Source organism: Taeniopygia guttata, chromosome 13, assembly GCF_048771995.1.
Source record: "Taeniopygia guttata chromosome 13, bTaeGut7.mat, whole genome shotgun sequence".
In the NCBI taxonomy this organism is placed as follows: domain Eukaryota; kingdom Metazoa; phylum Chordata; class Aves; order Passeriformes; family Estrildidae; genus Taeniopygia; species Taeniopygia guttata.
The window spans coordinates 11,920,508-11,946,847 of NC_133038.1; the positions used below are offsets into that span (position 1 = coordinate 11,920,508).

Below are 26,340 nucleotides of genomic sequence, written 5' to 3' on the forward strand. Positions count from 1 at the left end.
GGTTAGTTCATTCCTCAAGAGAATTTTCAGCCTTTCAAGCAATTCACAGTAACCTTCACAAAGCATCTTGAAAATTTTAGGCTGAAGTAGAAATAACACCTCCACACTTTTAAGAAAAAACTAAAGTACCTTGAACCAATTTGAAATACCATCATAATGGTCTGCAAAATGGAGTCTTCAGCCATTGTTCAGTATTTTTAAGGAACTGGTAATCACTTTGGATAAAGTAGCACATAAAGGAACACTTATTAAATAAATAAATGCCTTGGGCATCAAGCATGCCCAAAACAAATACGCTTTACAGTACGCAATTCCCTTTACTTGCCTAGAGTCAGTTCAGGAGAGGAGCATTTACAGTTCCTGGAAGAGTTCTCACTGCTGGTTTGAGTGTTGGATGTGTCATGGAATGATTTTTTCTGGACTCCCAGGCTATGTGTGGATGAAAAGATTTCTGTTGCACATCCTGGCTAGAACAAAGCAATGCCCTGATTCTCCAACACTAGAGAATCACCAAGTGTTGTTGGAGGGTTTTGTTTTTCCCACAGGTGACAATCTCACCTTCCATTAATATACCAAACTATGTTATTGGGGCTGGAAAGCATTAAAGACATGAACCCTTTAATGCCTTGTACTGCAGAGGTTTCAGTCATGCAGGAGGTGAGAGCAATAAAGGACCCAACCCCACCAGCCTTCAGCCCTGGGGGACAGCATCTGCCCTGGCCTGGAAACCCAGCCAGGAGCCATCCCGGGGCTTAGAGGCCATTTATGCTTTAAGAGACATTTGTACTGATGCCTTATCAAGACTGACAAAGCCTAGAACAGAGGCTAGACAAAGTTAAAGAATAAAGTAGGGATTTATTAAAAGGCCTCTATGGATCCACCTTGGGTAGCACAAGAGCCCAGCCACGGCTACACCCAAGGTGAACCCAAATGGTCACAAAAAAATGGACAACTGGTCACGAGGTCTCTCACTTTTATAAGTTCTGGTCCATTTCCATATTGGAGCTAATTGTCCAATTACAGCTTTAGGTTATGAAGTCCCATCCTTCTTCTTTTTATCTCTTCAGTCCACATTGTTGTCCATGCTGTCCATGCTCTTGGGGCTGAAATCTGGGTGGCCATCACTGGTCCCAAGCTACAGAAGGAGTTGTCTACCTACTCTGAGAAAAAAAACTTACCAACACTTAATATGAAGCTCAGAACTACACACTCAAGCAGCACAAAACCAGAAAAACACAAAAGTTAAAACCTAAGGCACCAAAACCAGGGCTGGGTGCATGCTCGGGGAGCTCCCATTGACCCAACGAGTGAGACCATCACAGCGGCCTGGGCCGGGCCGGGCCGGTCCCTCAATGGCGGGGCCGGTCCTTCAATGGCCACGCCGGCCCCTCATTGCCCGGGCCGGTCCCTCATTGCCCGGCCGGTCCCTCATTGCCCGGCCGGTCCCTCATTGCCCGGCCGCTCCCCCGGTCCCGGGGCCGGTCCCTCATTGCCCGGCCGGTCCCTCACTGCCCGGCCGGTCCCTCATTGCCCGGGCCGGTCCCTCACTGTCCGGCCGGTCCCTCGGTACCGGGGCCGCCGCTCCGGCCGAGGGCTCCGGGAGCGCGCGCGCGGTCCCGGCGCAGGCGGGGCCGGTTGGGGGGCGGGGCCCGGCGCGGCGGGGCCGCCAGAGGGCGCCACTGCGAGGGCGGGGCGGCGGCGCGGGGTGCGCGGCTGTGCCCGGCCGTGCCCGCCCGGCCCCGCTGCGGACACTGCGGACACTCCGGACCCGCTCCGGACACTCCGCACCCGCTCCGGACACTCCGGGCCCGCCCAGCCCCTCCCGGACAGGGAGCGGGGCCGCACAGACAAGGTAAAGGCGCGCGGCCGGCTCCCGTCCCGCTGGCTGCGCGTTTGGCGTCCCCGTGCCGTGCGCGTCCCGTCCCTTCCGTGGGGTGAGCGTTGTCCCTCTGTCCCTCTGTCCGTCCCTCCCTCCATCCCCCGGCGGAGCGCGCAGGTCGCTGGTCCGCCGGCAGAGCCCCGCGGCAGCGCGGGGCAGGCCCGGGCATGTCCCGGGAGGCGCCGCCCGCCGTGCCCCGCTCGCTGCGGTGTCCCGGGGCTGCCCCGGGATGTGCCGCCCGCCGGGCCCCGCTCGCTGCGGTGCCCCGGGGATGTCCCGGGAGGCGATGCCCGCCGTGCCCCGCACGCTGCGGTGTCCCGGGGCTGCCCCGGGATGTGCCGCCCGCCGTGCCCCGCTCGCTGCGGTGCCCCGGGCATGTCCCGGGAGGCGCCGCCCGCCGTGCCCCGCTCGCTGCGGTGCCCCGGGGATGTCCCGGGAGGTGCCGCCCGCCGTGCCCCGCACGCTGCGGTGCCCCGGGGATGTCCCGGGAGGCGATGCCCGCCGTGCCCCGCACGCTGCGGTGCCCCGGGGCTGCCCCGGGGCGCTCCGTGCCTGTGCCGCAGGGTTTGGGACGTTTGGCGGCTGTGCCGCGTTCTGGTTGCCGGGCTGACCGGCGCTGTTTCTCCGGCAGATGATCGATACCCCGGCGGGCGGCGGCGCTCGGGACCCGGCGCTGGAGCTGCCCGCGATGCTGGAGCAGGAGCTGCGGGCTCAGCCCCGCGCCGCCGGGCTCCGGCTGCTCGAGGCTGCGCACGACAATGGGCTGCGGATGACCGCGCGGCTGCGGGACTTCGAGGTGAAAGATCTCCTCAGCTTAACTCAGTTCTTTGGCTTCCACACGGAGACCTTCTCGCTAGCTGTGAATTTCTTAGATAGGTTTTTGTCGAAAATGAAGGTAAGGCATTTTAAAGTATAAGCTCAGCCTAGTTCCTATTCGAAGCTAGAATGTCTTGGGTTTAGATAAAGGTTAGGTTGCTTCCAGAGATTCTTGATTGTGCGGAGCTAAAAAATTGTGTTCTCCGTTCAGTTTTTGGTATTGTTAAGAAAGGTGTTTTCTCTGGAGAAGGAGAAACTAAAGGATGTCGATGGGATGGGAAACAGGAGGTGTTAATGGCTTAGACCAAGAAAGATTGCCTCTCCTGTTGCATAGATACAAAAACATGTTAAATTACTTCTCATTTAACTGCCTTTTCAACCTATCAGTTAGCATTGTGTATATCAAAATGCTGTTGAAAACTTAAAATCTGGTCAAACATTAGTTAGCGTTGCATTCTCCCATGCAGATGTGACATGCTGACCTGAGTTGTTTTAAGTTGTCTTAACAAGACGGGATTAGCGCTGTACAGTTTGGACAAGAACAAAAGCTTGTTTTCCTTGTGTGTGCAAACAAAAATGAGAAAGCTAGATGGAATGGATGGGAAAATGATGATTTAAAAGACTTGTGAATCCAGATGAAGCAGTAAAAATCAGGACTACATTGTCTATGGAATAAAATAAGACTATTTATATATACATGTATGTGTGTGTATATATACTTACAATAGAGTTAGAAACCCCCCATTTTTTACTATCACCCCTAATATCTACAACACTTTAAGTCCTAAAAGCTTCATATTAGGCTATTTTAGAACTTTATTAACAAGTCAGTTCTGCCTCAATCAAAATTGCTCTGCAGTCTTGTTTTTTAGATGAATGAGATGCAATTTATGGTATGTAACTGTTTTCCCATTTGGTTAAACAAAGATAATAATGTACAATAAAAGACTTAGTTTTCAATCTCCGAAAAACAAAACAACCCCTCATCCCCCATAATTATTTGATGAAATAGATTGGTGCTTACAGTTAGATACTTGCATGTTGTAATAGCTGATCAGAGGCTTTCTTCTTTGAAAATAACAATTTGTTTTTCTTTAGGTACAGCCTAAACACTTGGGCTGTGTTGGACTCAGCTGCTTCTACTTGGCTGTGAAGGCATCAGAAGAAGAGAGAAATGTGCCCTTAGCCACTGACTTAATTCGAATAAGCCAATATAGGTTCACTGTTTCTGATATGATGAGAATGGAGAAAATCATATTGGAGAAATTGTGTTGGAAAATCAAAGCTGTAACCACCTTCCAGTTTCTACAGCTCTATCATTCATTCATTCATGAGAATTTAAGCTGTGAAAGGTACAATAGCTGATCCTGATTTTGCTATAACTGCCTAAGACCAGAAAATACAGAATGTAGAAAAATAAGCAGAGAAATTGCTTGAGTAATTAGCCTTTCTATACTTTAAAAATCCCACAAACTTTCTCCCCTACTGGTAATTGTCATAAATGTGAGCATCTGTGATTTTATATTATTGAAATTTTAAATATTGCTTGCCTAAATGAAATATTGCTCTCTGAGCTGAAAACCAAACTTGCTCAATAATGATGGTATAATAAATCTCTGCTTATGCTGCAGTGAAGTATTGCCTCATTGTAAAGATTGCAAAATCTGGTTTAGAAAAGATTCCTTTTGCTAGTAAGGACTGAAATTCCTTGTTAAGCCTGCTTTGGTAATACAACTCTTCCCCAGTGTAACACAAGATTTATTTTTGGCATTGGGACTGCCAAGACTGAACACCTGTTTGAATGTAACCCCAGAAGTTCTGGGACAAATGAGGACTTTGTTTAGATAATGAACATTCTTGCTACTTCTCTTGAGTTTCCCAGAGTGATGCTCCCTTGATCAAGCTTGCATTCCCCTAGATTCACTCATCTGTTTTTATTACAGGAGAAAATACCTTAATTTTGAGAGACTTGAGACCCAGCTTAAGGCCTGTCACTGCAGAATCATGTTTTCTAAAGCCAAGGTAAACATCTTAAAAATTCAAAGAAAATTAAACAGCTGAAACTTAGCAAAGCAGTGTTTAAAAACATCTTCTCTCTCCAGCCTTCTGTCTTGGCACTGGCTATTTTGGCACTAGAGATAGAAGAACAAAAACTGCTGGAGTTGATAGAGGCATTGGAATTTCTACAGTTACATTCCAAGGTATGTGCAGATAAAATTTCAGGGAAGGGTGGAAGAAAAATGCATGGAAAGGTCTACACAGTGGGAAGGAACAGGTGCATTGGAATATTGGTTTCTTTTGTGGCTTTGTTGTGATGTTTTGTTGGGTTTTTTCGTTTGGCCTGAGATATTTGGCTGCCTATCCTGTTGAAGAAGCTGAAAGTACATGGAGAAAGTAAAGATTCAGCTAGTTGTTAACATAGGACATTATGTCTTGTTATGTAGATAAGCAACAGAGAATTGACCTTCTGGAAGGAGCTAGTGTTAAAGTGCCTTACAGAATATTCCTCAAGCAAGTGTTCCAAACCAAATGTGCAGAAATTAAAATGGATTGTGTCTGGACGTACAGCTCGGCAGCTTAAACATAGCTACTACAGAATAACACACCTTCCTACCATTCCAGAGACCACCTCATAATAGGTAAGTTCTTGTAAAATCAACTTCTGATAGTTTACAGCTAATTTTACTTCTACATTATCTCCAGGGTCCATACAGGTTACCTCCTGGAATCATGTAACTGAAGTGTAGTTGGCCTGTTCTTATGTTCATGCTTAAACCAGTGCTGTACCTAAAGAAGTGACAATCTAATTCATGTATGAACACTGGAGAAAGAACTGATGTATGTCGTGGTAGCAGAAAATCTACAGACACTGAGACCACATTCACACTAAAATGTGGAGTAAAGGTTGCATAAAGGGAAAAAACCTTTGCCTTGCTCCTATCCCTAACAGAAAACCAGCCTGCTAGAATGAGTTTCTTATAATTGTTCACTTAAGCCACTTACAAGACAGATTTTTACAGTTTTACTTGTATAACTGCTTAGTGAAGGCTAAAATCTGTAATTCAGTTATTCCTGTTACTGTTGTTCTACTCTGTAAAAATTGTAAACTTCCTTACTTAGACTTTCCTTCCAGAGGCTACACATTTTTCTAGAACAGCCATCTGTTGTTGTCTTGCTGTATTAGGATCTCATGCTTTGTTAGGCTCTTGTATAAAGCACTTCCGTTGATTGGTTTGTTTGGGTTTTTTACAGGAGTACAATAAAATGGGAAGACCATCCTGTGACCTTGTCAACAGGCACACAAATATTTGAGAAACAGTCTGTACCGTGATCTTAATAATGAAGAACTCAACTCATGGAAAGAACATGTAACATTTCAGAGTAAAGATCCTTCCAGCAAATACCAGTTCTTTTCATGATGAATTCAACAGAATGTGGTGTCAGTTTTCAGTCTTACTTGGTAGACTGTTCACTAGTCAGTGAAATAACAGAATCCCAATACAAGGAACTTTAACACCTTAGAGTTTGTAGAGCAGCTTGTTTAATCTAACCTTGGTTTACAGTAACTGCAGGTGCTGAATTAGGTATTAATTTTTAAAACCTGGTTCACTTTCTGAGGATTATGCAATACTAGGAAAATCAGATGTGCAGTAGTGCAGTGCTGCAGTGTGTTAAGAAAAGAAAGACTAATCCAACTGGATAACAAGAGCAAATGCCTGCCAGCTCACCTGGTGTGTTGTTTGGGCAGTACCTTGTGTCCACGTGTTCCTGCCAGGATGGGCGCTGGCCTCCTACCACAGACACATTAAACATTAGCCTGTGATACCCACTGAAGTGTTGAGTAGGTAGAGCAGGAGAAAAGAGAAACTTAACTGTGTTCCTTTAGGAAAGACAGTCACTAGTCTCACTGCAGTATTTTGTAAGAGCTGTAGTTTACTGATGCCAATCTCATTGAGTGTAAAAACTTGGTGATGTGAAGTTTTTTAATGAATGACTAAGGGAAAGAACTGGGTCACATGTAACCCTTTCATGCCCTAAATCTGGCATTAGTTTTCCAGTTTTCCTGTACTAGAGGTACATGCTGATACTGAACAGGCACATTGTTACAGGTACAATAGGAGCAGGGCTAGTTTCCGCCCCCCCCCCACCGGCCTTTGTGTAGGAGTAATCCAGATGAGAAACACTGAAGATTGCTTTAACTCTAATCTCTTAAATGGTACGCTCCATAAAACACAACTGTTTGTTCTGAAGACCAGGTCAATATTTGAGGTATTTGTGCTTCTAGTGCTACCAAGGAAGTGAGTAATAAGAATGTATTACTGTATGTTAGATAAAAAGAGGTTCTGGGAAAGTGTTGCTAATGTCCTCTTGAATTCTGCTGTGGGAACTTGAATTCCCACTGTGGGACAGAGGCTGTTGGCAATAGGCTGTTAAACTGGATTGTCATATGGACTGATGGAGTGGAGAAGGAGAGATCAGAGTGTGGGATGAGGTGTTGGCCAGCCAACCCTTGCCTGTAATGCTACCAGCTGAGGTGGAAACCATTCTTTCTAACTAGTTAAAGCTTTCACAGAAGATACCATACCAAAGCTCTCTAGTGGACAAATCAAGTCTTCTCATGAGCTCGTGGGAATGACTGCACTGCAAAATGTGTAACTGGCTATCACACCTGTCAGTGCTGCCTGGGCATTGTGCTGACCTGTGCAGTTATCCAAAGGTGTGGTCAGGCTACTGGGAGAGGATGCAATGTGCAATTCTAATTGTCCTGTCTCAAGATATGTACCTTTAAATTAAACATTGAAATGAGCTTAACTAAGTAGCTTTTTTCCTGTATGTATGTTATGAAACATCTTAGAAGGAAGCCTATAAATGTGACTTATACCTGAACAGTACCTGGAGAAAACATTCCAGGCAGGAGGTAAGACATAATGCAGATTTTTTTTCCAATTTATTTTTATAAGAGGCTGAGGCTGCATGGGGGTGACTAGACAACCACATGAGAAAATGGTAAATATCTTACAATATCTGTTCTTCAGCAAGGAATCACAGAATGGGTCAGGTTGGAAGGCACCATGGGTGGGATCAGCTGTTCCCACCTCATTGCTCAAGCAGTCTCATCCCAGAGCACATGACTGATTCATCCAGACATTCTTGACAAACTCCAGTAAGGCAGACTCCAGACCGACTCAGGGAAACCTGTTGTGCAGTCTCTGCACAGGAAAGAACTACTTCCTCATGTCCAGGCATCACAGAATCACTAGGTTGGAAGAGACCTTCAAGATAATATTGAGTCCAACCCATGCCCTAACACCTCAACTAAACCGTGGCACAGAGTAACACATCCAATCTTCTTTTAAACACATCCAGGGATGGTGACTCCACCACCTCCCTGGGCAGGCCATTCCAGAACTTTAGCACTCTTACAGTGAAAAACTTTTTCCTAATATTCAACTTATATTTCCCTTGATGCAGCTTGAGACTGTGTCCTCTGCTTCTGTAGTGCTGCCTGGAGAAAGAGACCAACCCCACCTGACCACAGCCACCTTTCAGGGAGTTGAAGAATGATGAGGTCACCCCTGAGTCTCCTTTTCTCCAGGCTGAACACCCCCAGCTCCCTGAGTCTTTCCCCACAGGGTTTGTGCTCCAAGTCCCTCACCAGCCTCATTGCCTCCTCTGGATGCACTCCAGTGTCTCAACGTCCTTTCCAAACTGAGGGGCCAGACTGGACACAGCACTTGAGGTGTGCCCTCACCAGTGCCGAGTACAGGGGGAGAGTGACCTCCCTGCTCCTGCTGGCCACACCATTCCTGATACAGCATCTTGGCCACCAGGGCACACTGCTGGCTCATGTTCAGTTGGCTGCTGACCAGTTCCCCCAGGTTCCTTTCTGCTGGGCACACCATTCCCAGCCTGTAACGTTGCAGGGACTTATTGTGGTCAAAATGCAGAACTTGGCACTTGGATTTATTAAACTTCATCTTATTGGACTCTGCCCATCCATTCAACCATTCCAGGTCTCCCTGCAGAGCTCTCCTACCTTCCAACAGATGGACACGCTCCCAGCTTAGTGTCATCTGTAGATTCACTAATGAAAGACTCAACACCCTTATCCATGTGGTCAATAAAAATACTGAACAGAGCTGCTCTCCAGCAGATCAGCCCCAGCCTGGTGCATGGGGATTCCTTCCCAAGTGTGGATAAGCAAGAATAAGATGTCCTTGCATTAAGACAAGTGGTAGATTTATAACTGATTTGTTTACTTTACTTTGTGGTGTTTCTAAAAAGAAAAAACCACCCAAACCAAACATTCTGCTCAAAGACGTTAGTTTTTTATGTACACCTTTCTTTATAGTTTTGCCTTAGTATCATAAAGTTATCACAGCTTATAAATCAGCTGGTAACACTTTGTCTTCATTCTGCTGGAAAAGATCTTCTTTCTCTTCACTGAAGTAATTAGTTTTGACAACAATCCATTGAAGAGATCACTGAAGTCTTCAACAGTTACATGATTCCAGTCCTTAACTGTAACATGTAATTTGTCTAAAGGGTCACATATAAAAAGTTCACTTTTCAAGACTAGAAAAGTCTGGTCCTCCTTTGCTGTAGTTCCCAGAAATTTCTGCCCCACTGAAGTCAAACCCAGGGTTCTGATGGAAGTAAAATTAAAAATAGTTTAGTAAGTAAATTATTTAGAATAAAAATGCTTTAAAAAAAACCCAGACAACCCACAAAAAAAACCTCCTAAATTGCTTTTTGTTAATATTCTGTCATTAGAACAAGAACATATACCAATCAACTTGTCATACATTTATCACAGCACTGAAATTTTTGGAAAATGCATCAACAAACTCTGAGTTGTCATAGTTTGCTTGCCTACTGCTGAAGTGACTTTGTAATGATGTTCTTGACTTAGCAAGTAGTCAGATCTCCCAGAAAAGACATCTTAAGGAAAATTTAAGAAAGAGATCTGGCTTTTGGTGTCCTTTGAAACTGCCTTTTGAAAATCTAAGTATGTGCTCTGATGGATCACAGGGTTCATAAAACTGCTGTTCTCTGCTGCAGTACATAGCCTGCTGATTCAGCTGGTATGTAAAATGTAATTCTACACCTCTGCAGACATGTACAGGAATAGTTGTGTGCCAAAGGTATAGCAAAACAATTCCGGCAATTTTAGTGAAAACACAAGGAACATCTTTTCCAGCCAACTATTCCACTCCATCTTACATTATAAACAAGCATATCCAGTACAATTCTATTTTAAATACAGCTATGTCATAATTCTAGATAATAACAGAAGCTGTGTGTAGCCTAACAAGTGAAAAGTTGTTAGGAAGATACAATTACTAAAACAGCAACAGCACCTCCAAACTCACCTGAACTTACCAGAAACCCTGCAGGCAAAGTGCAGACAGAATAATCTCTTCAAAGCACAGTGATAAAACCTTATAAGCATTTTAGGGATATTGAACTAAAGCATATATTCCATGGTATTTGTTCAGCTTTCCTGGCCATAACCTCTGTGTGCTAACAAAACATTTAAGAAGTAATTATGGTGCTCTAACTTACTTCTCTTTGGAATCTCTCCAGTGTAAGTTTCCTTTGCATCTGGTCCTGTACCCAAGGATCAGCAGCATATTCATTTTCTAACAGAGATGTCCAACAATTTCCAGCATCTCTATTTGTCTTCATTAGAACAATTCTTATCAGCTGTCTGTCTTCTGTTGAATGAAAACACATAGAGCAACCTTTAAACTCAGTCCTACGTGCTGTTCTTTTCTTGGTTTGGTGAATTCACCATTAATAAGCACAAGAAGCGAAGTTATTTAAATTCTTAATGCCAATGCCAACCTAGTTCTTGATAAATAAATCAACATTAACAAGAGAGAAAAGGCTGAAGCAAAGACAGCCTGTACTCTCATCTCTCCCCTTCTGGCCTGTACGATGCTGAAGCTGTTTTAAGGGATTAAACACAGTTCATGAGTATTTCTATGCAAACATAAAGTAACCTCTTGGAGATGTTGACAACAAAGATTTAATCTATTAATACAGATAACTCTGCTATGACAATAATGAAAAATTTAAGGTCAGGTTTTACAAAGAGTTATTACCAACAAAAGCCAGAACTAAGTTTTAGCAACATATGACCTGATGATTATTTAAACAGTGTGTATGGCATAGAGAATATATTGGAAGAATGTTTCAGAGTAAATGGGCAGAGTGTTTAGTTCTACTGAAGTGAATAAATACAGCATTAGAAGTGTATTTTGAAGACAATTTGTGTACTGAAAAAGATTGGGCTTAACTTCACAATGTGTATTAACACTTTTAATTTTAGTGCCTTAAATTACTAAATTATCAATAAATATTTAATATAAATATTAAATGGAAAAGAAAATCCTTCATAGGAAAACACTGAGAGGCACAGTCCACAAATATGATTGCCAAACCCCAAAATATTCAGAATACTTTACAGTATTAATGATATAATGGCCCAATATTCTTTTTTTCCTCATTATATGTAGGAACCTTAGTGTGATTTTAATTTTTTTTTCTGATTCTCTTGGACTGCAGATATTGTCACTTTTGTCATTCAAGAAAATGTAATGCATAAAAGGTAGTAATTATGGAGAGTCATAGACCACATAGCTGTACCACATAACTGTTTACCTTTAAATGAAGGTTTGCAAAACACTTCTCACTATATGGAAATGTTTGCAACCCATCGATGAGGACCTTCCAGGATGTGGCACCTCATTAACCTTGGTCTTAAGTGCTTTTGTAATACCTCAGTTCCTTAATCCAGCAATAATGACTGCCTTTTTACAAAGCTATGGGAAGAAAGTAATCTTTCCCATTAATAAAGAGGGGCTAAATTATTCTGCAGTGTCTACTGGAAAGTTTTACTGTCTTTATAATGTCACTTCACATGTTGGTTATTACCTAAGGTCCACGTTCCTTCGTCAGTTACTGTAGAGTCAAAAAGTTTACCCTGCAAAAGACAGGGACAATATTACAAATCAGTAAACCCTCTTCAGCATCCAGTTCACATTGTTATAAAGTTTTATTCACAACTTAACCACCTTGTATTCTGCTGAAAATGGATAGAGTGATCTGGCCCTACAAGTATACACTTGCATGTAGCCTGTCAAAGAATTATTGTTTACTATGCAATTATTTTTTTAACTGAAGCATTTAATACTTTGTTTCAGTATCTGGAGTCATTGAAATGCTTGTATTTCTCAGCATTCTCTATCTTGTCATGAAAATGCAAGTGTTTTTGCCAGGAGTGACATCTAGCTCTGGTGCAGGGCACAGGTAGTATGAGCAGCTCATTACAAATGTGAAAGCAAATCTATCTTTAGGCTGTTTTTTGGGGTTTTTTTGTTTATTTGTTTTTGGGCTTTTTGTTGTTTGTTTTTGTGTTGTTGTTGGGGTTTTTTGTTCTGTTTTGTTTTTTGAGTTCTTTTTTTGCTTTCTGGAGCAATTGAAGTTGTGCACTGAAATGCTGTCCACATTCACATTAAAATCCATTTGAGTTTGTATTTTTATTTTTCATAGAATCACAGAATGGATTGGACTGAAAGGGATCTTAAAGTTCATCTAATTCCTGTTGCTTGCCATGGGCAGGGACACCTTCCACTGCCCCAGGCTGCTCCAAGCCCCATCCAACCTGGCCTTGAACACTTCCAGGGATGGGGCATCCACAGTTTCTCTGGGCACCCTGTGCCAGGGCCTCCCCACCCTCACAGCACAGAGTTTCTTCCCAATACCCAATATAAAATTGTCTTCTGACAGTTTAAAGCTTTTCCCCCTTGTCCCATCACTACATGGCCTTGTAAGAAGCCCCCCTCTAGCTGTCTTTCCATGTACTGGAGGACAAGCACCATCTGTAAAACCTCCAGATATTGAACACAACTCTTTCAAATGAATGTCATTCTTAATGTATTCTTAATGTATCAAACCTGAGATAAAGAACAGAGAGGCACCACAGGGCACGGGTGTGCAAACCTTCTCCCAGGCGATAATGACAGCACATGAGGACACAGCCTAAGCTGTGCCAGGGCAGGTCTGGGTTGGAAGAAATGTCACAGAGAGTGACTGCACATGGGATCGGGCTGCCCAGGGCGCGGCGGAGTCAGTCCCTGGAGGTGTTTAAGGAAGGCCCAGACACAGCGGTGGGTCCCAGGCTGGACTCGATGCTCTCAGAGGTATTTTATAACCCAGCTGAGCCCTGTCCCCGCGCCCCGCGGCCTACGCGCCGGACGGGCCGCAGGCCCGCTCCCCCCGCGGTACCTGCAGCAGCTCCTGCCCGCCCACGGCCAGGGAGATGTGCCGGCTCCGCAGGCTGCAGCGCACGTCCTTGGCGCGGGTGCCCGGCGGGACGCGCACCTCGATGAACACCTCCTCCAGCGTCTGGTACCAGCGGCCCCAGGGCGTCCCGCAGGGCACCACCCCGCTGCGCTCCTCGAACGGAGCCGACATGGGACACGGCGGCAGCGCTCAGCTCCGCGATGCGCACAGAGCCCCGCGCAGTGAGCAGCGGGACAGCGAGCCCCGCACCGCCCCGCACCGCGCTCCCGGCCCCGCGCTCCCGGTTCCGCGCCCCCGGCTCCGCGCTCCCGCACCGCCGGCAGCGCCCGCCCTGCGCACGCGCACCGCCGGCCACGCCCCCTCGCCGGGCCCGCAGCGCGCGTGCCCCGCTCCGGCCTTCCCGATTGGTCGAGGCGGGCGGGGCGGCGGCAGCTGATTGGCTGGTCGGCGCGCGCTGCGGCCGTTGGCCCCTTTGAACGCCGGGCCGCGGGGTCCCAGCGCTGTCATGGCGTCCGCGCGAGCGCCGCTCCGCCGCCACCTCCACAGCGACGGGAGCGCCGGTACGTGAGGAGAGGGACGGGGCAGCGGGGCAGCCCCTCAGCAGGGACAGAGGGGTGGGGACCGGCCCCAGCGCGTCCCTGCCTGTGAGGAGCAGCACGGAGCGCGGTGCCTGAGGGCTCGCAGTTCTCGCAGGGGTCCCCTTCTAAGGCAGAAGGTCGCGACTTCGTGTCTAGCCCTGGCATGCCAAACACAGCAGTGAGCGTTTGTAATGTGCTTAGTAACTAAAGCGGTGCCAAGCCTTGCTGGCCTCTGGTTCGGTAGGACAGCGCTGTAAGAGGAGCGTGCGGAGCTTGTCTCGGCTGAGGCACCGCTGGCGAGAGCGTTTTCTGATGTACGAGTCTCTCACAGTGAGATTTTGGCTGTAGATTTACCCTCGATGTGCTATCAGCCTCAACTCATCAAAGCTGAAAACACTGTCATTTGCTTTCGTTGTTCTTTGCTGTTCTGAAAAAAATGTCATTTTTAGCACGTACCCCCCTGCAAGGATCCGGTAACCTTAAGCCATCAGATGGTGCGGGAAGTTTGCTGTCCTCTGAAGCACGCCAAGGGCTTAGGAAACAGAAGGGTAAGTAAAAATTGCACAGAACACAATGATAAGATATCATTAGATGCTGCAATTGTTAGTGCTGTTACTGCTCTGCTGTTGAGAAATTGGTTTCTGTTGCAGAGACTCACTGCCTGCCTTCCAGCTCAAAGGAGCAGCTGTCAAGACATCTATGGGACTCTTCCAAAAATAGCTTTATATGTGATTTCTGCTAATTAGGAGGGGCCTCTGGAGGGCTAATAAACTACTTATTTACCTAGGATTTAGAGATATTTTCATGTATTTTTAATATTTAAAGCTTATCCCTCAGTTCAAAACTGACATTATAGATTTGGATCGTGGCTGAGAAACTTGGTAGAAGTGGAAATACCAAAACTATGTCACCTGGTAGTCTCTCTCTCTAAACTTTGTCAAATGCCCACATAACTAATATTGAACTGGATAATTGCAGTAAAAAAGTAGCTAGTAGTCTAACAATCAGGTGGAATGTTGTCTTTTGCACACAATTAACCTCATGTAGCTGGGTTACATTTGCCTCCCTGTGTGCATGCACACCCTCTTCCTTCACCATTCCCTTCTACTTTCTTCTGCAGGTGAGACAAGTCTGAGCAGTGAAAAGAGTGCACCCACCCCAGTAATTGCAAGGAGACTCACATCTTTTGGATCAACAGTAAGACTCTGCTGTGGTGTCTGTAGTGCTGTTAAATCCCAGCTAAATCTTTCTGACTGCTTAAACAATGCAGCCTCTTCGTGCAATTGTTGTTAATCTAATCAAGTAAGCTATGGAACGTGTTGTTTTATCTGTACTCCTTAAGACCTAGGCAGGAAAAATTGCTGAAATCACCGCATCCTTGGGAATCATGTGATAATTAACTTGGAAGTACTGAGCAGCTCGTTATTTTTGGTGCTGCACTTTTGGGATTTCATTCCTCTTGCTTACCGTCTAATTATGGTTTGACTCCTTTTTAAGGAGATGTTGTTCCTGCTCTCAGGGGCTGGGCAAGGCAGAGTGGAAACCTGGTGGTGAAAGGAATGGGGAGGGGGATGGTACTGCATATACATATGCAAGGATATGGATTTGAAGATTAATAGCTTAACAGGCTGAAAAATGATCGCCCTGATGTGCAATTAGGTTCATTAGTATTGATGATGCAGCATGCAATTCTACAAACAAAGCTGAAGTGAAGATATTAAAATGTTTTTATGAAGCTTAGAGGGTCTAAAGTTTCTAACTTGTTCATCTTCCTGTCCCTGTGGTTATGAGCTGTCCCTTCAGAGTAATGCTGATGAGAAAGTATAAGGGTAAACCCCATCCTAACCTGATACTTTTCTGCCCTGCCTGGGAGACAGAAAGGGTTGCTCTTTATTTGGTGTGTATCTTTGTATTATTGTCTATATGTAGCAATCAAACTCGTATTTAATTGTGTTCAGCTACTCTGAAGTTAGAGATTTCTAACACATTTCTCTTCCAAAGCCGGCTAATGGGATTGTGAAGACTAAAAAAGATTTTATGCTTATGAAAGAGAAAAAGAAACAGAAGACACTGGAGAAGGAGGTAGGAATCCATTGTGTGAGTGAAATCCTGTCATGTCTCCTCCCCTTACAGTAATAAAAACTGCAAGCTGGTAGAATTGGCCTCTTTTGCATCAGACAGCACACAAGTAGTTTACAAACAGCTCTGTGCAAAAGAAAGATTATCAGATATTATGGACGTACAAAGCTAATGGATTTGCATGAATTCCTGCTGATTGTGAACAACTATTGTCAGTCTTTTCAAAAAACAGAACGAAGTCCTTTGTTGGCTACCCCAAAAAGGTTGTGTTTTATTCAACAATCTCTAGCTGAACTTTTTTGCTCACTAATTGTCATACTTTTAATAATTATGAGGCACCCTAAACTGTATCAGTACACTTCTGTGTGCTAATTGGTGCCTTGTGTCTCAAATGTCATGGTCTGCCTTTTGTCTGTCGCAGCCAAAAGGGAGAGCTGGCTTCTGTTGCCCATTAAAGCGAAGACTATTCTAATTTTAACATGTTGTGCTGGCTAGGTAGCATAAAATAAGTCAGATGAAATGTTGTTATTGTATGGTGTGTAATAATAGAGAATTGTGGTGACTCCTTCCTGTGAATGAGAGTTGCAGATACATATTCTGAATGAAAGTAAATACAGTTTGGATACCTATGCCTGTGGTTTACTTGGCTAAACTAATGATAGTTGGAAGTAAAGAAAATCCTCATGTTTTAGATTCGTGCATTGGTGAGAGAACGTGGAGAACAGGATAAAAAACTTCGAGCTCTGGATGAAGATCTTGTTAAGATTGAAGCAAAACTGAGTGCTGCAGTTCAGGAGAAAACCTCTCTTTCAGCAAATGTTGCATGCCTGAAAAAACAGCTTCTGGAGTTAACAAGAAGCAACGAACTACTAAAGTCAAAGGTATTCAGACAAATAAGTACATCTTTGCTTTGCCTTTGTTATTGAGCTTCCTGTGCAAGAGGAAGCTTTACTTGCTGATCAGCATGTGTTTTGATGTAAAGCATGTCTGGTTTGGGATCTTGTGCCCTTCTGTCTAAACACAGAGTGGGAGGGGAATGCTTGGAAAGGGTTATGTGAACAGCAATTCAGAGAAAGGAATTACACTTGGTGGTTTTATCTTCTTTTCTAACAAGCTGTCTGAAGATGGTGTGCAGAAGAAAATGAGCAGCCTGTGCATGGAGTTGATGAAGCTCAGAAACATGAGGGATGCTAAAGAAAAGGTATGACCATCTGTACAGGACAGTAATTCTAAGCTACTCAGGAATAAAACCAATGATCCTCAGTATAGTTTGAAGCTCTTGGTTGTAGTTGTTTAACAAGTGGCTGATCTCTTTACAGAGGGATACTTGCAATCACATTTAGCATAGTAGCTGGTGGTATTATTAAACAGGAGTGATGATTAAGTTTCATTTCACCACTGTCTCTTCCACATTGCCTTTTTTTTTTACTAAATCTCATTTAATGTTAATATGGTGTATTTTGTTGTTTTATTTTTTTAAGACTGCACTGGCAAAGCAGGAAAACATGGAAATGAAGCTGCAGGAAGTGCAAAGGAATCTAGAGCATTCAAAAGGAAAAGTAGCACAGTTACAAGAAAAATTGTAAGTGCTAGGAAGGGAATTACATGAGATGGTTGTGTTTCCCTGCTTGTCCTTTGTAGTAACCAAAATCGAGGCTTTCTCCCAAATGAGAAGGAGCAGACATTGTCAGTGTTTGTAATATGGAATAAATACCATGGAATGAAGTTCTAACAACTGCTGTTTTTTGATGAAGCTACCATTAGAAACATTGTTTCTCTAGTGTATCTAAGCTTTTTCCAAAAGACAAACTGTATCATGTCAAGCCTTTTCAGTGTGGTGTGTGGGGGAGTCTTCTTGGGTATGGGGTGGGGAAGAAAGACATGTCTCTAGAAAAAGAATTGTTGGTCAGGTTGGAGGAGGACATTTATATGGATGGGTATTTCTGGCCCTTTAGACTACTAAGTTGGGAATAAGCAAGAATAGAAAAGCATTAGAGCAGGAGCTGAAATCCTAATTGAGCTGCCAGGCATTTGGCTTGGATTTGATGAACACATTCACGTTCACCAGAGAAGTGCATTGAAGAGCCATTGTGGTGCCTTCAGAGCTGCTTTGATGTGGACACCTGCTCTGAAGAAAGGCAACTGCAGAGTCTCTTGGTTTCAGCAGCTCTAGGTAGATACAGAGTGGGTTCTAACTCAGCACTTTATTCTGCCAAAAAAATGCCACATGCTGCGCAGGAACAGTGCACTAATGTGCAGCCTATTGCTGAGGATAGTGACCTGGGATGAGCTTGAAAGCTATGTTCAGTGTCGGGTTGGCACATTTGGCACTGCAGCATGAACTTGGCTGTTAAAATGCACAAAGGTAATAATGCAGGTAGTGCAGGTCTCAAAGGGAGGAGATGCTGATTTTCTACAAAAGCTGCATTATGCTGATGCATTATTATGTTGGTGGCATATTGCTTGTGGGGAAGTATGGCTTAGCATCTTTACTACAATGAGAAGACTATCTGGAACACGGATAAAAAGAGGGTAGAATCACCTCTTAGAGCCAATATCAGTTTTTCAGCCAAAAGTATGTGTTAGTACTTAACTCTGGACTTTTAAAAATATATCTGTCATAAAAACTGTCTGGTTTTAGGTCTGCTACTGAGAGAGAGAAATCTGAAGAAAAGTCTGACACTGAAAAACTCTTGGAATATATTACGGAGCTCAGGTAACAACAAATTGTTCTCAAGGCAGCTTTCATGTTGAAAACAAACAAATCCTAAGCATTTTCCTTTGTGTTCCTGTGTAAGCTTACAAACAAAATTTAGTGGTAACAAGTGCCTGGATTTTTTTCTACAGTAGTGTTGCAGAAACAGCTGAGAAATACAAACTAGATGTTGCCCAGATGGAGGAGACACTGAGTAAGAGAGAGCAAGATATTGAGATCCTGAGGAATACCCTCAAAGCAAAAGAGGAAGAGTCATGTAAACTGATGAAAGAACTTGATGAGAGGTGTCAATTGCTTCAACAAGAGAAAGGTAATTGTTAGTTCTTGTACACTGTTCCATATGTGGGATCACTCACATGTCTTAAAGCATGTCAAATAGGTGTTTTCTAAAATGTCAGTTTAGACTGGTTTGTCTCAAATGTGAAGTCAAGTCTCTGAGCTCCAGCTAGAAACATCAAAGCGTGTTTTTAACAACTGGGAAATCACTTCACATCTCACATCTGTTAAGTCTGAGCTGGTGTTTCCATGGAGGGTAACTTGGGTGCATAGTATGCAATGAAAATTGTAGGAGTGGCTTTAATCTGAAAGGTGAAGAAGCTGTTCTTGTTCCTTACTCTTCACTATGAAGCAGGATAATAGTGTGTGAATTCACTGCTAGCAGCTTGTTCTCAGATTCACTGAGGTGTTGAGAATGTGGCAAGGATCTTTCTTCACCTCCTTACTCCTTCTCTCCCAACACTAGCAACTCTGCAATCTGAGACATGTACTCAGTTTTCTGTACCAGCTGCCTTCTATGTCCTTGTTTGTGGAAAAAGCTTTGGGGAACTCATGTAGTTGTTTTCCCTGCCATACTGCTCTTCTGGTGAAGCTAATTGCTTGGTCCAAACACTCCTGCTGTTAAAATTATTTTAAAGTGGTATACCTCTAGCCAATTTTGAGGTTTCCAGATGGGTTGTAGGTTTGTGGGGGGTTTTCTTTCTATGTTTTTGGTAGTTAGGCAAGGGAAAAACAAAGGCAGAATGGAAGTATTATGATTAATATATATTGTAGATATTTGAAGATTGGGAAGGGAATTTATGGTATATTGACAATTTTTCTACACAGAGAAAGAGTTGTCTGAGGCCAAAGGACAATTCCTAAGTATGAATACTGAAATAGAAGATCTAAAAATAAAAATTGATTTGGTGGAACAAGAACACCAAAAACTCCTCCAGAAACATGAGGAGGTCGTGTCTCAGCTGCAGCAAGAGAAGGTAAATACAGGCTGTAAACTAGTCTAAAAATAGATTGTAATCCCAAGGATTGGCACTAAAAATCATTGGTTTAGGTATGCATAAGATGTGCATTCTACAGATTAGGTTATCATTAATATTGCAAGGTGGGTACTGGCCTGCAGAAGCTTGTGTGGCCTAATAGGGCTAAGAATCATTGCTGGTGGGATGGGAGCCATGGATTTGAAACTTAAACACTGTAAATTAACCCTTTACTACCTAGAAGGTACTGGTAGTTTTAAAATCTGTGGTACTCTGGCATGTAGGAGTCATCTGCATCAATGCAGCAGAAGTTACTAGAGTTTGAAGATGAAGTAACAAGTGAGAGACATCTTCTGGAAGAAGAGCTGAATGGTACCATGAAGGAGCTGAATAAATTGCACGCGAAGGAGAAGAAGGCTGAAAAGTTGGTGAAGCGACTGGAACAAGAAATCAAATCCCAAGGTCTTGAACTCAGACAAATGGAAGAAGAGTTGAAAAGGTTTGTGAAAGAAATTTTCTGATTCAAGCTTTGAAAGGAAGAATGTTAAATTAGTAACGTAAGCAGAGCTGCTGAGCCCAATTCATGTTTTAGGGATCTGAGCAGATCTGAAGTTATTTCTTGCTGATTGTTGATTACTGATAATGATGAGATCTAATCACTAGCACTAGTAACTTGAGTCAGTATCAATAGAAACTTGAGTGAGTTTTACATTATTGTAATTGAAACAAAAGAAAAGGCAGTTGGGATTTGCTTGAAAGGCCAGTATTGTATTGCTCTGACCTTGCTGTGCTGGGTAAGATATGTGCATGCTGTTCTGGAGAAGGCAATGACAAAAATGTTCAAGCCAGTTGTTTCTTAGTTTACTATCAGGTCTTCAGTCTATTCTACAGCTCCCTTGGAAAATAAGTGGAGGGGGAAATTCTTAGTAATATCTGTTGTGAAGATTGTTCTTTAGTATGTGAGAAGTTACTGGCATGTCACAATTAATTTATTGCTGCTGCTTCAAGCTTTCTGTAACTGATAACAGCATTTGGTGGTGTGGTCACACATGCTTCTCTCCAGAGTGCAGTGTTGAATTTTTATTTCAGAAAGAATGTAGAGTTGGAGCAAATCAAGGCAATGCATAGCAGCGCTGTATTGAAAACCCAAGAAGAGCACAGCAATACACTGCAGGAACTTGGAAAGACTATTGCTGAATTTGAAAGGTATTTAAGTTTTATTCATTTGTAGGACAGGCATTATCTCTAGGATGACAATAAAATGTACTGTTCGTTTATGTGCCTTGGTACTTCAAACCACATGTTAGTATTGGCATGGCATTTGAGCAGAGTATTTTGGGATGGTATTTGGTGACATTAAGAATTTGTTTCTTGAGTACTGGGCAAGTATAGTGATACAGTATCATTATCTAGTTCAGAAAATTGGATATTTCTTCCAAAATGTACCCAGTTGGAGGAGTTCAGTGGTCTTGAGTCAAAGAGATTTGTAACTAGTGATGGTGTTCTTGATACTGAATTATCTTGCAAAAAGACTTATACAGACTCAAAATTTGCACTGAATTGAAAGTAGTTTCCTACAGTTATTGCAATTCTTTTACCTTAAAATATTCAGGTTTAGAAAGTATATAAAAAGTGATACTGTTATTACTAGGTATGTGTGTCACCCATGAAGGATCCTGTGGGATATTTGCCAATGCCAACTACAGACATTAGGTGCTTTGCTGTTTAAAATAAGCTTCAAAGAGAGTAGGTCCTTTGTGTTTTAAAATACCTACAAGATATAGTAATATCTATATCACAGAATTTGTCATAATGTTACTGCTTATGGCTTTATGGAGCAGTGATGTGGTTTCTTTCTTTCCTTTAGATTTATCAATGCCTGTACACTGCCATATCTTCGGGTTATAAAATCTTTGATACTTGTTAGCATGAGCTTGTATTTCTCTTGTAAGGTGTGAACATTTCAATCTGTATTTTGCCTGAAGTAACAAGGTTTTTCTCACTTGTAATGTAATACCAGCTACAAGAAAACATCAGCTGAAGAAATTTGCAGTTTTAAACTGGAGAATTCCTCTCTGCGAGAAGAAGTTGCCAACCTAAAAAAAGTAGGCCAAGAGAATCTGCAGTTGCTTCAAGAAGCAGAATACACTAAAAACAAAGCAAATGAAGAATATGCAAGGTACTACACAGACAGACTTGACCTTAAGCTAAAGAATGCAAAGTGAGGCTTGCCTTTCTAACTAGAACCTCATGTGATGCTCTAAAGATCAGATCAGTATTTGGTGTAAGCTGAAGTTTGTTGCTTTTCCCAGTGCAGAAGGTTGAAAATACTGATAGACAAAATTTTTTCAGTTTATATGCATTAGGAAACTGGTCTGTCCAATCAGTTATTTTGACTTTTGTTTATATGTGGAACATAGAGGAAAAGGAAAATACTTGAATGAAATATGTTGGCATATTGTCTGTTTCAGAAATATCAGTTACAGTGGCTGCTCTGCAAATTAGATCCCTAGAGGTGACAAGCAAGTACTTAATGCAGAACTCGCTCTCTGCCACTGCAGTCTGAATGATGTCACCTCAAATTCTGCTCACAAGCAGATGCCAATTAATCATCCATGAGTTGCCACACTGTGATATAAACTGAAGTCCTCTCTCTGCCTGATATGAGGCACCACAGTGCAGCTGATGAGAAATAACACCCAAGAAGTTGTGTTAGGCCAGTAGCTGAGGACATGCTTCTGACTGTCTAACAGCAGTTTAGTGATCCATGTTCTCTATGGTTCTGTGCTGCTTAAGATGCTGCCCTTTCTTTCCTCCTACCTGCTTCATGTCTTCAGCTGGCATTTGAGCTGTTAAAAAAAAAACAAACTGAAGAGCTATTTCCTGGCTGAGGTGGGAGGGAAGGGATGGAACAAACAGCTGGGGCTGAAGAGGGGTCAAGTCTTTTAGGTGTAGGGTTTTTGAAATCTTGTATACGTCCTCACTGAACAGTCTTGATTAGTTCCTGCTTGAGCAAATCTCTCCATGTAAAGCCTAACTACTAAACCATCCCTGCTAAAAGCTGTTGGCATTAAGCAGCCTTAAATGAGCAACATGACCTTTCTTTGCTTCAAAAGGACTATTTGCAGCATTATAGGAAAAGGTAAAAATGTTCATCTTAAACTTAATTGCCTTCTGTACTACTGTTTTATTTGTGGCACTGTTTGTGCAAACCTTTATTTCCATTCTACTAAAAGCTTTTCAACATGGTTACTTGTGGGTTTTAGATTTAGTGTAGTGGGAAAAAAAGTAAAAAACAAGGGCTCATTAAGAAATTATGGTATTTTCCTCAGGATGCTTTTAGAAGTCCAGACCAAGCTTGCATTAACAGAAGCAGAAGCAGAGAGGACAAAAGAGTCGTGCCTTGCACAAATGACTAAACTTCAGGAGAAACTTGAAGAGCAAACTGAAGATCTGAAAAGAGAACTTGAAGCAGAGCGATCAAGGTGACTTGCTCAAATTTAAACTGCATATGATGGCACAGCCGAGTTTTATTGGGAAGAACTGCTGAGAGCTAACAAAGATCATAACAAACCTCTGCTTCTTGCTTTTTAGGAAAACCATAAGTGAAGATGTGACCTCTAGCTTAGAGAAAGAGATCAAGACCTGGCGTAAACTGTATGAAGATTTACATAACAAAGTTAAGCCTTTTCAGGTGTGTTGTGAAGTAGTACCTGTTAGTTGTTAGTATCTGTTGACATAAGACTTTTGCACTTGGCTCAAGTTCTATTCTTGAGAAGTAAATATGCCACTTCTCATCCTAAGGCATTTATTCTGCAGTGGTTTCCTAAGTTACTATGCAGTGAGCCAGCTATTCCTCTTCCCAAACTAATCTTCCTTGGTAGATTTCAGTTCAGTAAAAGGTTATGTTCAGTTGAAAGATTTCTAAGATGTTCAAATGCATTTCAGCAACAATTAGATGCTTTTGAAGCAGAGAAGAATGCTCTCCTGGAGGAGCATGGGGCAGCCCAAGAAGAACTGAATAAACTGAGTGATGCATATGCTAAGCTACTTGGCCACCAGAACATGAAGCAAAAAATCAAGCATGTTATGAAGCTGAAGGAAGACAATGCCCACCTGAAGCAGGTTTGTGAAATTAAATATTAGAAATCTGCAAGTTACTAATGTGCTTGCTGCCTTTGTTGCTCTAAATATTTACAGACTAGACCTGCAAGCTACTTATTCCTTGGCTCTTAAATTCCCTGCATGAAGCAGATTACAATAAATCACAAGCCTCCAGAAATGCCAATAGTTTTATTTTTAACTGAATTTACAACATACAGAGGGATCAGCAGGAATAAGTAACTCTACTCTTAGTTTGGTTGGCTTTTCTTGTTGGTTTTTTTTTTTATTTGGCGTCCTAGACTTAATAAAGTATCTGCTGAAAGTTTCAAACTGCCATACTGCTTAGTGGTGGTACACAATGCCTGTATGTGCTGCTAGTTTCTTTACACCTATGTGTTTGGGTTGGGTTTTAATACCACCAATAATTGTCTATATGTTTAGCATTAGGCAAAATGGCTCCCTCAGTAAATGATAAAGCAGGCTCTTGTCCTGTTCTTCACCTAACTTGTAAGTCTTGTTTTCCCTAGGATGTCTCAAAACTGCGTGCATTGCTAGCCAAGGAAAAGCAAACCAACAAACATCTCCAGGAGCAGCTGTGTGCAGTACAGGGCATTAAGCGTTTTGATCCTTCCAAAGCTTTCCAGCATGACAGCAAGGAAAATATTCCTCCAAAAACACCTTTAAAAGAAGGTAAGTTTGAGATTGATGTAGCCTTTGTACCTCTTAAACTTAACCAAAGAAGGTATGAGAGCCTTGCATAGTCTGCTGCATCTGAGGGAGGTGAATGATGTCTCTTGTTCCACAGCAAATGTTGGAGGCTGCATCAATGGGGCACTCCCAGTGTACTTTCCAGCCCAGATCCTTACAACCTGACAGGAGTAGATGGTGTGCCAGGTCAGACAGCAGAGCCATTTTCCTTCTGTCACCAGCTCACATGTTTCTGCTGATGAGGTGACAGGAAGTGTCTCCTGCACAGATCAGGGTAGGGGAGAGAGTTTCACTATGGTGTCTGTTCCAGAGTCTGAAATCCTGGCTTGCCTGTGAGCTTCAGTGTAGGGCCTTCTGCCCCACAGGAGACAAGAAATTACTTAATGTGGTGGGAGCAATAGGTGAAAACCTCAAACTTAGTAACATTTTTCCATTGCAGGCAATAAAAACAAAATTTGAAGTCTTCTTGGTATCAAGAAAACAACCCATAAGATGATTACAGGAGACTTCAACAGACTGCTTCTTCAAGGTGAACTTGGATGCTGTATATAATACAAATCAGTAGGAGGCCTAGAGAAATGATCTAAAATTATATATATTTTAGAAAACCTATGTTATATGGAGAAGCAATAGGTGACAGCATGCTTCTGACTCCTGGTAACATTACAGGCGTAAACTCTGAAAAGTGCTCACTGTTGCATGTTTTGGATATGGTGAGGCTGCTTAGTTAGGTTTTGAACAGAGCATTTTCAGTTTGGAAAAGGAGAATAAGCACTGGAGAATAAGATTACAAATGAAATCGGATTTCATGTGAGTTTTTTGATTTTTAAATGTTTTAATATTTTTTTTGCATCTATCCAGTGTATACAATGCTATGTGAAATTAATTTTGCTGTTTATAGCTGCTTTGGTGCTAATGGCAGCAATACTGCCAAGAGACCTTTTTACTTCTATGGCCTAAACACTGTAGAACCAGAGCAGAAATGGGACTATGCACTTAATTTTGATAGTCTACAGGATCTATGTTCAGTATATGTTCAGATTTAAATCCTGGGGCTAGGTGTTGCAGCTGTTGATCTTCAGAAGTGCATTTTCAGGTCAAAGTCAAATTGACTGTATTTATCTAAATGTCTGTGTCCTATGACTAAGATTAGTGTCTTGAGAGCAATGCTGTGTCCTCTGGGCTCTTAAACTGCCATAAAAATCTTTGTAGCCAGCTGTTGTACGTGATCAGTGCTACAGTGCCAGGGAATAGCAACAGAACTTCTCTCACCTGGGAGGAGGGACACCACAGACCTCACATGCTTTGTGCAGACTGGAACTTTGACAATGGGGAAAGAATCTGTTACACTGCATTTTAAATTAAGAGCATTTTAACACAATAAAAATTTTAAATTAAAGAATTTGTTCATTTCCTTAGAAAACCAGGTATAAAACTCAAAACAACATTATAGTGGGATTCATCTGATGTTCTTTTTTCTAGTCTTTCTTCAAAACAAAGCCAAACGTCAGTCGTGCCTCAAAAAATTCATATTCTCTAGTCTTAGGGAAGTTATTTAGCTGAACTGTACAATATATACAACCTGAAATTCTCTTATTTCTCTTAATACAAAAGTAAATACTGAATTTAAGTCAAAGGCGGAACTGTGTTTTTGTTATTGTATGTCTGTGCAGGTATCTTACACAAAGCTTAGCTGGTAGAATTTATTTGCATTTATGCTGACATCATGAGCTTACAGAGACTTCATAATTCCTAGGAAATTATATACAGAAGATGCACATTAAGTCCAAGAAAATAAGTGGCTAGATGTTTTCTGTTAATGTCATCCTTGTGTATTTGCTGGCTTACTTGATTCTTTGAAGAATGAGGATGAGGATTACTTTCAGGTGTTTTAAT

General features: G+C 42.7%; 3 protein-coding genes across 4 annotated transcripts; 2 read left to right on the plus strand and 1 right to left on the minus strand.

Moving 5' to 3' along the window:
* The first annotated feature begins 1,656 nt into the window (after nt 1–1,656).
* CCNG1 (cyclin G1) lies at nt 1,657–7,507 on the plus strand. Its single transcript, XM_030283916.4, has 7 exons — nt 1,657–1,852; nt 2,511–2,774; nt 3,794–4,047; nt 4,639–4,717; nt 4,798–4,896; nt 5,140–5,334; nt 5,948–7,507. The coding sequence occupies exons 2-6, from the start codon at nt 2,511–2,513 to the stop codon at nt 5,329–5,331; spliced, it is 888 nt and encodes a 295-aa protein (XP_030139776.4). The 5' UTR covers nt 1,657–1,852; the 3' UTR covers nt 5,332–5,334; nt 5,948–7,507.
* Nucleotides 7,508–9,005: 1,498 nt separating this feature from the next.
* Nucleotides 9,006–13,334, minus strand: NUDCD2 (NudC domain containing 2). The gene is given in 4 exon segments (NM_001245424.1): nt 9,006–9,342; nt 10,262–10,413; nt 11,636–11,684; nt 12,989–13,334. Coding segments are annotated over 4 exon segments (474 nt in total). The 5' UTR covers nt 13,178–13,334; the 3' UTR covers nt 9,006–9,258.
* Nucleotides 13,335–13,405: 71 nt separating this feature from the next.
* HMMR (hyaluronan mediated motility receptor) lies at nt 13,406–26,080 on the plus strand. 2 transcript variants are annotated; one of them, XM_030283744.4, is made up of 18 exons: nt 13,406–13,566; nt 14,034–14,132; nt 14,705–14,781; nt 15,586–15,666; nt 16,356–16,544; nt 16,778–16,864; nt 17,145–17,245; nt 18,305–18,379; nt 18,511–18,689; nt 19,484–19,632; nt 19,917–20,131; nt 20,722–20,838; nt 21,653–21,811; nt 22,965–23,117; nt 23,227–23,326; nt 23,581–23,757; nt 24,264–24,426; nt 24,884–26,080. In XM_030283744.4, exons 1-18 carry the CDS (start codon nt 13,512–13,514, stop codon nt 24,901–24,903), a joined length of 2,196 nt encoding a protein of 731 aa, XP_030139604.4. In that variant the 5' UTR covers nt 13,406–13,511; the 3' UTR covers nt 24,904–26,080. The 2 variants fall into 2 exon arrangements, with proteins under 2 accessions (XP_030139604.4, XP_072791532.1); XM_072935431.1 differs by having other exon boundaries at nt 13,416–13,566; nt 14,052–14,132.
* The last annotated feature ends 260 nt before the right edge of the window (nt 26,081–26,340 follow it).

What these genes read in the sequence shown, in the direction of transcription:
- CCNG1 (XM_030283916.4), top strand. Translation starts at nt 2,511, where the DNA reads ATGATCGATACCCCGGCGGGCGGCGGCGCTCGGGACCCGGCGCTGGAG. An exon ending in GAGAATTTAAGCTGTGAAAG is followed by an intron (nt 4,048 to 4,638) that starts GTACAATAGCTG and finishes TTTTTATTACAG; the next exon opens with GAGAAAATACCTTAATTTTG. An exon ending in TTCTACAGTTACATTCCAAG is followed by an intron (nt 4,897 to 5,139) that starts GTATGTGCAGAT and finishes CTTGTTATGTAG; the next exon opens with ATAAGCAACAGAGAATTGAC.
- HMMR (XM_030283744.4), top strand. Translation starts at nt 13,512, where the DNA reads ATGGCGTCCGCGCGAGCGCCGCTCCGCCGCCACCTCCACAGCGACGGG. An exon ending in TGAGGGATGCTAAAGAAAAG is followed by an intron (nt 16,865 to 17,144) that starts GTATGACCATCT and finishes TATTTTTTTAAG; the next exon opens with ACTGCACTGGCAAAGCAGGA. An exon ending in CTCAGCTGCAGCAAGAGAAG is followed by an intron (nt 19,633 to 19,916) that starts GTAAATACAGGC and finishes TCTGGCATGTAG; the next exon opens with GAGTCATCTGCATCAATGCA.